The sequence below is a fragment of the Corvus cornix genome, chromosome 4A (assembly GCF_000738735.6).
Source record: "Corvus cornix cornix isolate S_Up_H32 chromosome 4A, ASM73873v5, whole genome shotgun sequence".
Lineage (NCBI taxonomy): Eukaryota > Metazoa > Chordata > Aves > Passeriformes > Corvidae > Corvus > Corvus cornix.
Genome location: NC_047058.1, coordinates 12,519,093 through 12,531,898, shown reverse-complemented (window position 1 = coordinate 12,531,898; position 12,806 = coordinate 12,519,093). Strand labels below are relative to the sequence as shown.

Here is a 12,806-nt window from a genome sequence, read left to right as displayed (position 1 = left end):
CACTCCTGCTAACACTGTCAGCAGCATATGTTAGAGGTTCCTGGCACCACAAAGAGAAGCTGAACAAATAAGTTTCCGAGTCTGTTGGTTCAAGCCAGCTCACTCACGAGCTTGGAGCTGTTCTGCTTTTATGCTTCATCCTAAACTGAGTAAGAGAACTGCTTGAAGCTGATTATTAGAGCACCTCCCAGGGAAGTGCAGTGTCTGGTTTTGTGAATGTTTTTTTTAAAACTAACAAACAATCACATCTGCAGCTTTCTGACTGCATCAAGAGGGAACCAGACAAAAAGGTGAGAGCACTCCACCCAGCATACTCTTTGGTTCTTGTGGGATATGTGGCTTCAAACTTCCTTAGGCAGAAAGAAGACCGATCTCCAGTATGCCACGCATATCCTTGCTGTACATCATTGGATAACAACGACTCCAAGCATCTGCCATCTTTCCTGCTTTTTACTGAAGACTTTTAGGTCTAACAATGTGTTGCTCAAAAAACCCCTTGTTTTTATTTTAAGAAAAACAGGTAACAGATGAAAAAGCTGGGTTTTTTTCAAGTTGAAAATGAACCAATTTACTTAGCTGCTTTTGACATCAATATCTGTGGAGTTGGTACTTTAGATTTGCAGTTATATCAGATAGCAAGTCTATTTGTGGGTTATTGGCTTTAAAACACAAGAAAATAATTGCAGGCTTGAGGAACATAGGCTGGCATCTGAAAACAAGGATGCCAATAAAAAGCAAAATAACATCCCTAGTAAGAAAAATATTCTTTTCTCTCCATAGCTTGTCTAGCTTCTATGAGCATGTTTGCTATGGTCTTTGTTTAGTGTAAGAGTCGAAATGCTTTCTGAAGACTTGGACTTCATATTGGGCTGTAAGAGTTAGTACTAAAATGTAGCAGTCAGTGTTGAGCAGCTAGTTCAGAGATGGAAGCATCAATTCAGGTGCAAGACCCTCCTCTGTAATTCTGTCTGCGGTTCCAAACATGGATGTTCAAGAAGGCAAATTTAAACTGGAAAAAAGTGTAGAGAAGAGATGTGATGGTCAGAATGGAAAGGTCCGCTTTGAGAGGAAACTGAATGAGCACAACCCACTCAACTCAGCAAAGTGAAGTCTGGAGAGGCATGAGAGTTATTTCTATAAATACTTGGGGGAATAATAACCAGGAAAGGAAAGAACTATTTAAACTAAAGGACAATGCTGGCACAAGAATAGCTAGGTACAAGCTGGCTGGGAAAACATTTTGGCAGGAAATCACAGTGTTTCCAGAGGTTCTGAACTTCAGCAGGGTTTTGAGGCAACCTTCAAATTTTTCATTTTGGGGGTTTTTGTCTCCTTTATTTCTATTTCTAACAGTAGAATGTGGATCATTTATGAACAGAATTATATAATTATTCCTTATAATTGCAGGAGCCCTGAAGGTCTCTTTCAGCCATATTTCTTGAATCTTAAGAGTTAGAATCCTCTTGGGTCACTGACTGTTCTGAACCTGTGGTCCATATTACACTTTGAAGACACCTGTGATGGAAATTGAGTAATTCTGTTCAGTAGGCTTAGATTTCCTGTGTAGACATCCTCATACCTTTAGTGGCACCTGGGGAGAAATACAGAAGTTGAAAGGTTGGAAAAACATCTTTAGTCAGACTTTGTGTTGTATGGTAATAATGTCTACCAGTGGTGGTTCATTTACCGAACTCAGTGTGAGCAGTATGTTTATACTCCTACTTACCACTAGCACAAAAATATATGTATATAACTTTGACATTTTCTCTTGGTACTCATTGATAAGGACCTTCAAACTGTATGCAAATGTTTCAGTACTATTTGACATTCAGTGAAGTTCTCTGGTCTTCTCTTGTCCTTTTAAAGTAGCAGTAATGATGCATTTTAGAAGGAATTCAGTTTTGACAGGAACGTAAATGTGTATATGTTTCCCTGAATTACGGCCCTCACCTAAGTGTATTACAGGTAATAAATCTCATAATCCAAGAGAATCCAAGGTCAAGAGAATAGTGCTAAAGTCCATTTTAAGTCTTACTCATGCTTATTTCTGTTTAAGGAGAGAGAGTGGTTTCAGCCATTGTGATCTAATAGTTTTGTTGGTACCATTAAGGATGACTGGGATACCTTTCTTGCAAATGTAGTAAAATGCCACTTGTTGATCTGAGTGGAAAATAGTGCAATAGCCCATGTTTTATTAAGTGTTTGGTAATGGGCCCTTCTGGCTTTATGCTTTTCAGTATTTATTAAACAACTTTGAAAAGGGGAGAGGGGGTGGCAGTAAAAAAGAAAAGGAAATTCAAAAGAAAACTATGACTTCAGCTTCCTCTTTTATTCATCATCATTGAAAGAAGGGAACTTGTCCAGATCAATCAAGTAAGGAGGAAGTGGCTGTACCAGCAGGTGATAACAGGTTTTAGCAAGTTAGGAGAGGACTGAATGCTGCTGTGTTAGTGCTGCAGACTGAGGCATATCCTTCACTGCTATCACAGGACGAGTATCTTGTGCCACACCAGGCAAAACTAATGGTGTGGAAGGAGAAAAGGAATATGGGCTGTTCCTTGAGAGTCCCAAACTGCACCCATTCCTATGTATGTACCCCTGTACAGTTAAACCCATCTCTGTTACACTGTGCAGCTGTGCAATGACTGATCTGCTTGTGTAATTAAATGCACTCTTCTCTATGTAATACACTTTGGTTCATCACCTTTCTAGAAAAAGAGTAGATTTTACATGCTTTTCTTCTCAAACCATCCCTGTTCATCTCAGTATTAGAAATCTTTGTTAGGGTTGGTATCCAGGAGCTACATGCACTCCCTTGAGAAATTCAATTTAGTGTGGTTTTCTGTTGCTCGTGTATTGATTGATGCAATGCTCTAGAACTGCAAGGAAAGGTTTGGTCCCCAAGAGATGTATGGTTTGCCTCTTTCTTTTTAATTTAGTGTATGGATTGTTTGGTTATTAGTATTTCTTTGTAACTGTCATGCTCATGTGATCATATTAGAGATTTTGCTCCACTTCTGGTTGCTTTTGATATTTTTAAATGCTAACTTCATGGAGAAAATATCCTTTCCTCTGGTAGTTCTTTAAGTTTAGAGAGCATTCCTAAATTTTGTTGTCTTCCATGGATTCCTGTTTCTGGCCAGCAGTGTTAAGGACCAAAATATTCATGTTCAGAAGGAGGGATGGCTGGTGTGACAGGTATTTTTGCCTTCCAGAAAGGGTTCCTTATGTACAGATCTCTAAGGTAAAGTTTTTCCCATTCACAGAAGAAGGTTAATGGGTTAACAGTAAGGTACACTGAGCATATCGGATCTGTTACCAAGCAGTTTCATTCTGCCCCTAAACTATTCCAGTAATTTTATTTTCTATTATATCAGATGAACAATGTTTCTAGAACAGTCAAAAGAATTGCGAAGGACATTTCTAACTGCTTTGGCCTGTTCAGATACAGTTATTTTAGAGATTTGGCTCCCTGTTGCCTGAAATGGAAGGGCACTGTTACTGAGATTTCACACTGTCAAAATTGCTCCTGTGATCATGTCTCTCTTTTCCTCCCTAACACAGCCCACTGTTTGTAACGTGGAAGATCGGTCGAGATAAACGATTGCGTGGATGCATAGGTACTTTTTCCGCCATGAACCTGCATTCAGGACTCAGGGAGTACACACTTACTAGGTAAGAATTTGTTTTCTGTAGCCTTGACTCACATATTTAAGTAGTCCGTTGAGGAGATGATAGGTGTGCTTTGGTTTGTTTTGGGTTTTTTGGCTGTGTCACTGTATGGGTCAGTGAAAACCTGTGTCTCCTTTTGATGCTAAGTGTATTGCCTGGATATTTGACTACTGGTGTCACGAGGCCGTGTTTTCAGTTAAAAACCATAAGTTGAGCATATTCTCTTTTTATTGGTCTGGAAACTACTCTCCAGTAGCTTATTGTAACTGATTATTACAGTATTTTTCCAGTGTTCAGACAAATTTTAACCTTAGTAGTTAATGTCAGGGCAGAAGACCAGAAAATCAGATTTGGGGATGATCCTATTCACGCTTCTAAAACAGCAGGTATTCTCACCTCTTCTCCATCAGGTGCTTCCAATCAGCTGCAGTTAATTTAATGCTACAAATTTCCATTACATGTTACTCTTCAGATACATCCCAGCCCCTGAGTGGGAAGCTTCTGGATGAGGGAGGTAAGTGATGATAATCCTTCACTCCCTGGCAGCATAATCCTTCATGTTTTGATCTACACCTAAATTCATTCACCTTAATATTGTTCCATTTCCTTTGCATAGAGTGAAAACTAATAAGTTTATCACTAGAGCTAGTAGCAAGCTTTCTACTTTTCTAAGAGTTTTCTTAAGTTTATTCTCTAAAGAATCAATGGAATTTTGTTCCTCTCAGTTACAATAGACTTTATTGTGCTTTAAAATAGAAGCTGCATTCTGGCATGTGTAGACCTCTAAAATTGTCATCACTTAAAATAATTAGTGCTTCCAGATCACTTTAGATTTGAGGCTTTTGTCCATTACAGGATCTTCCTCTTTGCTGTTAAAATGCCTTGTCCATCATGGCATTAAGTAATATTAGAATGAGACATGTTCTTTCTTACCTGTCTCCCTAGTTAGTTGCAACCTGAAGTTCATTTCATGCTTCTCTGCTCAGTTTGAAGAAGATCAACTGCCTATCTCCTGGAGTCCTTACAGACTTCTGAAAGACCTAGTTACCATTATTGTGTTCAGTTTATTTATTATGCACTCTGGAATGTTTCTGCTTGTGTCCTTTAAAACCTCAGCATTCAAAATGGTCAATGAGAAGAAGCTTTTAATAAAATTCAAAACAATTTCTTTGTTGAGGGTTAAAAGGCTTAAAATCTTAACCATTAGTGAGCCAGACTGAATGGAAAATGACTTGCCCCCTGCACTGGGGAGTGTTTCATTTAGGTGTATGCTTTACAGTGCCTGATTAAGAACAGTGAGCTTGTACAGAAAATTTCCCCCTAAGGCTAGGAATAAGGTGATAGCTCAAGAAAATAATTTTTGTTCCTTGTAGATTTTTCCATTCTCACAAGTTAGACAGGGCTGTCCTCTTAACCTTTAAAACTGGTTATAAGATTCCTGTCACTGCATTCTGACTCTGAAAGCTGAAGTCAAAATACATGAAAAGTGATGAAAATTAAAGGGAACGGAAATAATTTCAGTGCAGTATTTACAGGATGGCCACATGCTGTGGAAGTTTATACTAGGCTATTCAGAGGATAGATAGTTCAGTAATTTTCAAGATGAGAAAAATGGAACTATATACCAACCTATTTTTTAAAAGAATCTTCATAAGCACATAAGTTGTTTTAAAATAAACTATAGTATTTAGTGGCATATTGGATTTTGTTACCTTTTATAGTAAATCTTTTTTTTGTTTTTGGTACCTAAAATGTTTCCAGGTTGGTTTTTGGTCTTTTTTTTAAATAACAACCAAACTTCAAATATGACCGCTCAAATGTAAAGTTCATATCAGAAAGCACAAAAAAGGTGTTCCCTTCTATCAGTCATTATATAAAAAATGAAAAAGAGGGTTACCTGTGATCAGTTTCCTTCTTGGGGTCAGTCTTTTCAACTATGGGCCTTCCAGAGGAGAGCATTTGAGGAACAGAAGGAGCACCTTTGAAATGTCCATGGGCTTTGCGAGCTTGGAGCTCAAGAGGCCTCCCTAGGAGGGATCAGAAACTGGGGCATTATAGCTTGCTTCAGCACTATGTGGGCAATAGGCTTCTGCAGAAGATGTGACAATTCCTGAAAGGGAAAAACTTCTTCAGCGAAAGCAGAAATTTATCAACAAAGTAGGCAGAATGAGAATAGGCTCTACTGCCGAAAGTGGAACTTGAGCAAAACTTTCAGTTGAGGGTACAGTCAGATATTCTGCTGATTTTATTTTCCTTTGACACTGGGAGGCACTTTTCTTCAGTTATTTTGAAGATACAACATGGATAAACTGAACCAGGTTGTTTGCCTAGTTCATTCTTATCTTTTTTGGCACCTTCTGAAAAGGTTTTCTTTCCACCTTCTGTGGAATTGTGGCCCAGCTTTCAGTCAGTAAAATGGTACAAAAAGAACAGCTGTTTTTAAATGCCCTGGTGCTTAGCAATCAAAATATCCACAGTTCCCTTCACACATAATTTTATTGCAAATATGCTGACTAGTCCTTAGAATCACAATAAATTTCTTCATTTCTAGTGGTGCTCTCTAGCTGTATATTGTATCCAATGTGTAGCATACACCTCTCTATCCGCATACAGTCGTGTAGTTCCTTTGAAGTACCATAATGATAGTTCATCTGGGAATCTGGAGTGAACAGTTTGTTTCTTGGGACACTCCCACCCTACACTTCCAGGTTTGTAAACAAAATGGTGGTGATCTGTGACCATTTTGAGCTCTGTAGGTTGTCATGCTGATATTGCCAGTATGTTCTAAACAGGAAATTTGTGTGGAATGATTCATCATTAATTGGATGCATCTGCCTAAGTTGTGAGGAGGGATGAGAATACCCATAGTTTAAAAAGCTATTACTGCACTCCTAATAAAAATCTACATGTTAAATTCAATTTTCTCTGCAGTTATATCAGTGAAACACAGGGGAAAGAATGTGTATTATTAAAATCTTCTGCCGAACTTTATGAAGAGAGAGATTCAGACTTGGTGATTTCTATTTCATTTTATTAGGAGGTAAACCATGTCCAAATGTTCTACAGTGTTGAATATTGCATTTTAGAATGAAGAAATTTTACCATAGGCACAATAGTTCTTTAGACTGAATATGTTAATTGTATATCCCACCTGAATCCATAAAAATAAACCAATCCAGATTATGAAAAACACCTTATGTTTTACAGCTCCTTCAAGAAAATGCTCTGAACTTGGAAGCAGGTTACCACAGAATTTCATAACAGGTTGATAAATTACTTTTTCATGTATTCTGTACAGCAGTAAGACTTAGGTTTTGGCACTGAAGTTTTAAACTCCTGCTTTCATACACTTGAGATACTGAAAAAAATGGTTTCATTTGATATTTTAGTTTTGTTTGTTAACCTGTTTCATAGAATTTGAAGTAATATTTTATACCTATGTAAAAGTGTAGGTGCATAAATTTTTAACTCTGTGTTGGTTTAGCCCATCAAGGCTAGAATATGCGTCTGGGGAGGGTGATAGAGAACAGGCAGGTAAAGAGAGATGTTACATGGCAGAGTCTGCTGTCGCAGAAGAAAGTAGTGAAGAAAAATTGGAGGACTCCAAGGCTTAAGTATATTAACCTAATGGCTGAAAACTGGGTTTAAATTTTAAAATTAATATGTAACCCACCTTCCTTTAACTAGCATAGGCTACTCTACTGACTATATGATGTAATCAGTCTTTGTTGTGTGTTCTACTTACCACTCCACCTGAGGGAAATAGGACTCCTGTCAGACACTCAGCCTAGATGTGGTTGATCAAGAAAAGGAAACAAAGAGAAGCTTGGGATGAGAAGCACAAGATGGAAGGAAATGAAACCTAAACCCCAACTTTCTCATAACTGAATTTGGGTGTACGTTCCATATGAGGATTTCGCTACTGCTGGCATCAAGTACTGCTCTGTCTTCATCAGCAATTTCAAGAGTCTTAGTCCTTGTTGCTGCAATATTGCCTGCTCTCTCTGTGAAAAACACTAACTCTTTCCTCCTGTTCCAAAGTTTACCATACAACTGTAAGACAGCAGTATGGCAAGCTAATTTAAGGGGTAAAATTGAAAAATATTTGATGACTGATCACATTAAGATTGATGCTGGCCTTATTTGCTAAAGACTAGTGACAAGTATTTGTGCAGACAGGACAACTTTCTTCATATGTTCAGTTGAGTTTACTACTCTAACCCTGTAATCAGTCCCACAGGTCAGTGCTAACTTCCCAAAACCTTTTTCACCAGGCAGTGTTGCTATGGGTGTAGATAGCCATTACCATTGATCCAGGGCAAAGCATACTCATCTATCTGACTGCAATTTTTTGAACTGCAGAGCTGGGGGAATTACATGTTTTTGACTGTTTTTGTGACCTTCACTATTGACAGAAGCCATAGGTTGAATTAATTTGTGCAAATAATATTTCATGTAATATTTCAGAGCATATTTTTGTTTCTGTGTTGCTCACTGATAATACTTTGCAGGCTGTCTTACTTTTGGCTTTGATTTATAGTAGACCACTGCTGAAAGTCAGTTTTTTTAAATTCTACTAATGCACTGTCTGGTGGCCACCAGTGGAAAAACACCTGATAATTAATTGTGAGAGGAAGCTTACGTTATCACGCTCAAAATTAAATTCCGCAGAGAGCAGTGTAGGTTCGTGACAGCCTGAACTCACCAGGGTTATGCTGTTCTTCTATGTTTAATATTGTTTTTAATGTCAGGAAGCTTCCTTTCCATTTGTACGTGTCTGTGAAAAGTGGGTGTCTGCTGGTCACCTCTGAGTTCTTCAGGTTGTCTCCTAGTTCTCAGAGTTGCCTTATTGAGGTAGAGGGCACAGATCTCCAAGTGAGAAGAGGTGCTTAGGGCCATAGGTGGTAACATGGTTCTGTGTCCAGTTGAGTGGACAGACAACAGCTGTGTACCACAGAGCATGTGGGAAGCCAGTGGTAATAACCCTCTGGAATGTGTAACTCCTATCTCCACTTAACAGCAAATTGCACTCACGCAAGGTAAATTTTTTAAATCCACTAAGTTTTAAGAATAAAGATGCCCCACGTGCTGTCAAAGCTTGTTGAACCAGTAAAACTGCAGGCAGCTGGGACTCCTCAGATACTCGTCTTTCATATTGAATCATAGAATTGTTTACATCAAAAAAGACCTTTAAGGTCATCAAGTCCAACCATTAACTCAGCACTGCCAAGCCTACCACTCAACCCTGTCTCCAAGTGCCACATCTACATGGCTTCTAAATCCCTCTAGGGTTGGGGACTTCACCACTTGCCTGGGCAGCCTGTTTCAATGCTTGACAACACTTTTGGTGAAGAAATATTTCCAAATAGCCCCCGGTACAACTTGAGGCCGTTTTCTCTTGTCCTATGGCTTGCTGTTTGGGAGAAGAGGCTGACCACACCTGGCTACAGCCTCCTTGCAGGTAGAGCACAGAAGGGTCTCCCCTGAGCCTCTTCTTCTCCAGGCTAAACATCTCCAGAGTAAACAACTGTGTTACACCATCGTTTTCTCTCACTGAGTTACAAGGTTCTGTAGGAGTGATTTCAGAGCATCCTACATTCCTGGGGAGGTAGGATGTGGAGTGCCAAACTGACACTTAAGAGGGTGTACTGAGTACTTTTCCTTCCAGGGTGGGAGCTCCCTGGCCTAAGGAGAGTTCAAGGATGCTGAAGAAGTTTCAGGGCTGCTGTTCTGCTAACTTGGGCCCCCGTGGATTGGTTGCCATGACGTGGGCATCACCCAGTGCCCAGTATAAGGCAGGTCCTGCTCGCCTGCCAGGCAGCAGCAGAGAGAGGGGTTTATTTTCATCATTTTCTAGCAGTTTCATATCACGAAAACTCCTTAGCAAAAGAAAGAGGTGTCTGAGCCAAAGCTGTGTTTGAAAGATATTTGGAAATACATAAGTACTGAACACATGTATTATGATATACACATATACAGTCATATATGGCATATAATATACAGCACATATGTGTTCTGAGTCAGAACTGGGCTGAAGTATATTAAGGCAGTTCAGCATTCAACTTCACTTTACAAATTAGAAGATGTATATAGATATGTATATATTTATGATGGTGTTGACCTCCAGAGGTATTAATAATACTGTATCTTAGAACCCCTTTTTGTTTTCAAAAATGCTTTTATTAAAATACAAAATTAAGGTATTAGCACTGTGATCTTTAAGTATTTACTGATTACTTCTACTGAAACTGAGGCAAAATTATTTTAACATGTAGACATTTTTTACTGGCTCATGGCTTTGCCTGCCACATCATCTGTATATAGATGAGACTTTACTAAAACTTGGAGCTGTTCATATTTTAAATTTTATCTAAGCCAATAAAAGCTAATTGCTTTGACTCTGCTTGTAGACACTGACTGTACAGATAACAAACACTTTATTTTGGGTAAATCCTAAGATCTGTTCTGGTGGAATATATGTTTATTAGTAAAATGGTTTGTGGTGGAAACCCACAATACCAGAAAGTCTAAATGAAGTATATAAATTTGAATTTATTGAGCCAGGCTTAGTTACTCTGTGTGAGTCAGTTCAGTAAATAGGTCTGTAATGATTTTGTGCGCACAGTGCCAGGTCATTATTTCAGGGAACTCTTGTTTAACAAAACTGTCTGCTGCTTTTTCTCAAAGGGCAAAGCTAAATACCATACTGGCTCTTTAAGTGAAAAAAACCCCCAAATTTTTGCTTTCATGATTGGTTAAATGCTTCCCCTTATTTTGTTATGAAAGGAAATTCTTGTTTAGAAGAGAGGCGCACGCCCTAGGGAATATATGTTTTTGCATATTGTGTGTGTTGGGAATGTAATAATTCTGCCTTAATTTTTTTCTTTATTTAAAAACAAACAAAACAAAACAAAAAAAATACTGGTTTTGTAATTGTTGGTCTATTATTTCTGAGAAAAACCTTGCTAGACCCTTGGACCTAATGGTAGATGAGAGTCTTGTTTCCTTAGCAACACTTCTTTAAAGAAAGCAAAGGAAAACGCCACAAATGGAAGGACAGTCCTTAGATTATTATCTTTATGAAAGGAGGAGAGCATAATGATGCTCTCCCAAAGCTTTTTCAATAGATCCAGGGTTATCAAATATTGATAACCATTTTACTATTTTGCTGGGAAAACTGAATTACAGAATATGAATGCTTTGGCACAGGAGAATGCCTTGCTGTGTTTTGTAGAGCAAACTTACTCTGTGAGTTGACTGTTCATGAAAGGTACCTGAAAATCAAGGAAAAATAAATTTTATTATTAAAAATTATTGCCAAATTGCTGTATCTGTATAAAGTGGTTCCATGAAGTTTAGTGGGGGTTTTACTGAGACTGTCTTAAGTTTAAGGTCTCAGCAGTAGAATTTGGTATAACTAAAGAAACTGGCCAGATTTGAAATACTTATTTCTTCATCTTATTTTAAAAAATGCATTAAAAATTGGGAATTTCAAAAATGTACTTCTTATAAAATATGTGCTTAGAAAAAGACATGCTCAAGCAAGATAATTTTCGTTAGTTGATGTAACTTGTGCTATTTGGAATAAATCAGATGTTGCTGAGATTTGATTGAATGTGACTAACTGGTGATACCCAGCAGTTACTCAGACTTTCCAGATGGGTTTCAGGGAGGAGCCATGTCATTTGTGACTCTAGTCCTTCCCATGATGTTCTTGCATTTCATGTTCTTCCCACACAGTCTCCTATTATGTGAACAAAATGATACACACCCTGTAAGTTCAAAGACAGAGTTCTAGTTGAGTTGAAACACTAGTTTGGTTCTAACTCAGATTTTTATTTGTCTTTGAATATTACTTGATAGAAGTGTTTGAAAGGGAGGGTGGAGGCAGAGGAATTGGCCACCCTGGCTTTCCTAGCAAAGCTCTATATTGCCGTAACGTGCTTTTCCTTTACTAGTACAGATACTTGGTACTTCCATGGGTTTTACTCAACTTTTTAATCTTCTTGTGTAATAGTCTTAAGGGGAACATCACCAAAACATTATTATAATGGTATTTGCTTTCTTTTGAGACTCTTGGTGACATACTGATTTCTGAAGTGTTACGAAGATGTGCTGAGTTATGGGCCAGTGCTACAGAACACAAGATAGGACTGTGCTCACAGCAGGCAGAGGTGTAGGTGAAGTGTGTCTCAGAGCACTTCCGTTGTAAAGAAAGGATTTGTCCACTTGGAAACAGGACAGAATGGAAAAAGTTGGCATAGAAGTTACCTGCTTCTGGGTGAGTTTTTTTTCTCTGGCAGTTCTCAGCTTAGCAGTAGGTGTTCATTTTTAATATAGAGTAAGGGATGTTTTCCACAACTTTCTTGTGAGGGCAGTAAAACATCCCACTGCACAGACTGACCAGTGCTTATACGTGCTAAATATGAGACATCGTAAGTACGACTGGGAATTGAGGTGCCGCTGTGGGATATTAGATACCTTGCCTAGTAGAAGTATACTTTGGCTCAAGGATTTTTACTGAAATCTGATGTTTTAATACCAGTTAGCAGAGATTAGGCAAGGTCACAGGAAAAAGAATTGTCTCATGCTTATAAGCTGTTAAAATCTTTAAACTCTGCAGCTTTGTGTGGGAGGCACTGTGGGAAAGGAGTCTTAATTAAAGTTTTCAGTCTGTCAGCACCTCCTCCATTTAGGTGTTTTCTGATGCTTCCTTTTAAGACTATAAAGAAGAAATAGCAGAAACTGGGTGTGGGGAACTGGGCTCCAAAAGCCCTTGTTATCCCTGTTCACTTTAACACAAAGGTGTTGAAGCTTTTGAAATTGTTTTTTACCATTTTCCATAGATCAGAGTAATGAGTTAAAATGCTCTTGTAAACTGTGGCAGAGTTTTCTGGTATTTTTAAATAGTACTGACAGATACCTGTTTCTAAAATTTGTTCCTGTTGACACTAGGAAGAGAGAAGTTATGTCCTTTACGAGAGCTGTGCAGTTAAGATGGTATAAAAACTCTTGGAAGAAGAAGAAATAGCCTATCCACTGCTGGAACACAGGCGGCCATATAAAATGCTGAAGAATGTCTGAAGACCTCTAAAGTTAAGCACCACTTCTGAGGTAGTCCTAAAGTCTTAAAG

The 12,806-nt window shown here is 38.4% G+C and overlaps 1 protein-coding gene across 1 annotated transcript in view; it reads left to right on the top strand.

Annotated features, from left to right (window-relative positions):
- Nucleotides 1-12,806, top strand: part of AMMECR1 (AMMECR nuclear protein 1) — a 74,279-nt gene that overhangs the window by 30,587 nt on the left and 30,886 nt on the right. The window contains 1 exon segment of the mRNA XM_039571933.1: nt 3,565-3,675. Within this exon segment, the coding sequence (XP_039427867.1) occupies nt 3,565-3,675 (111 nt within the window).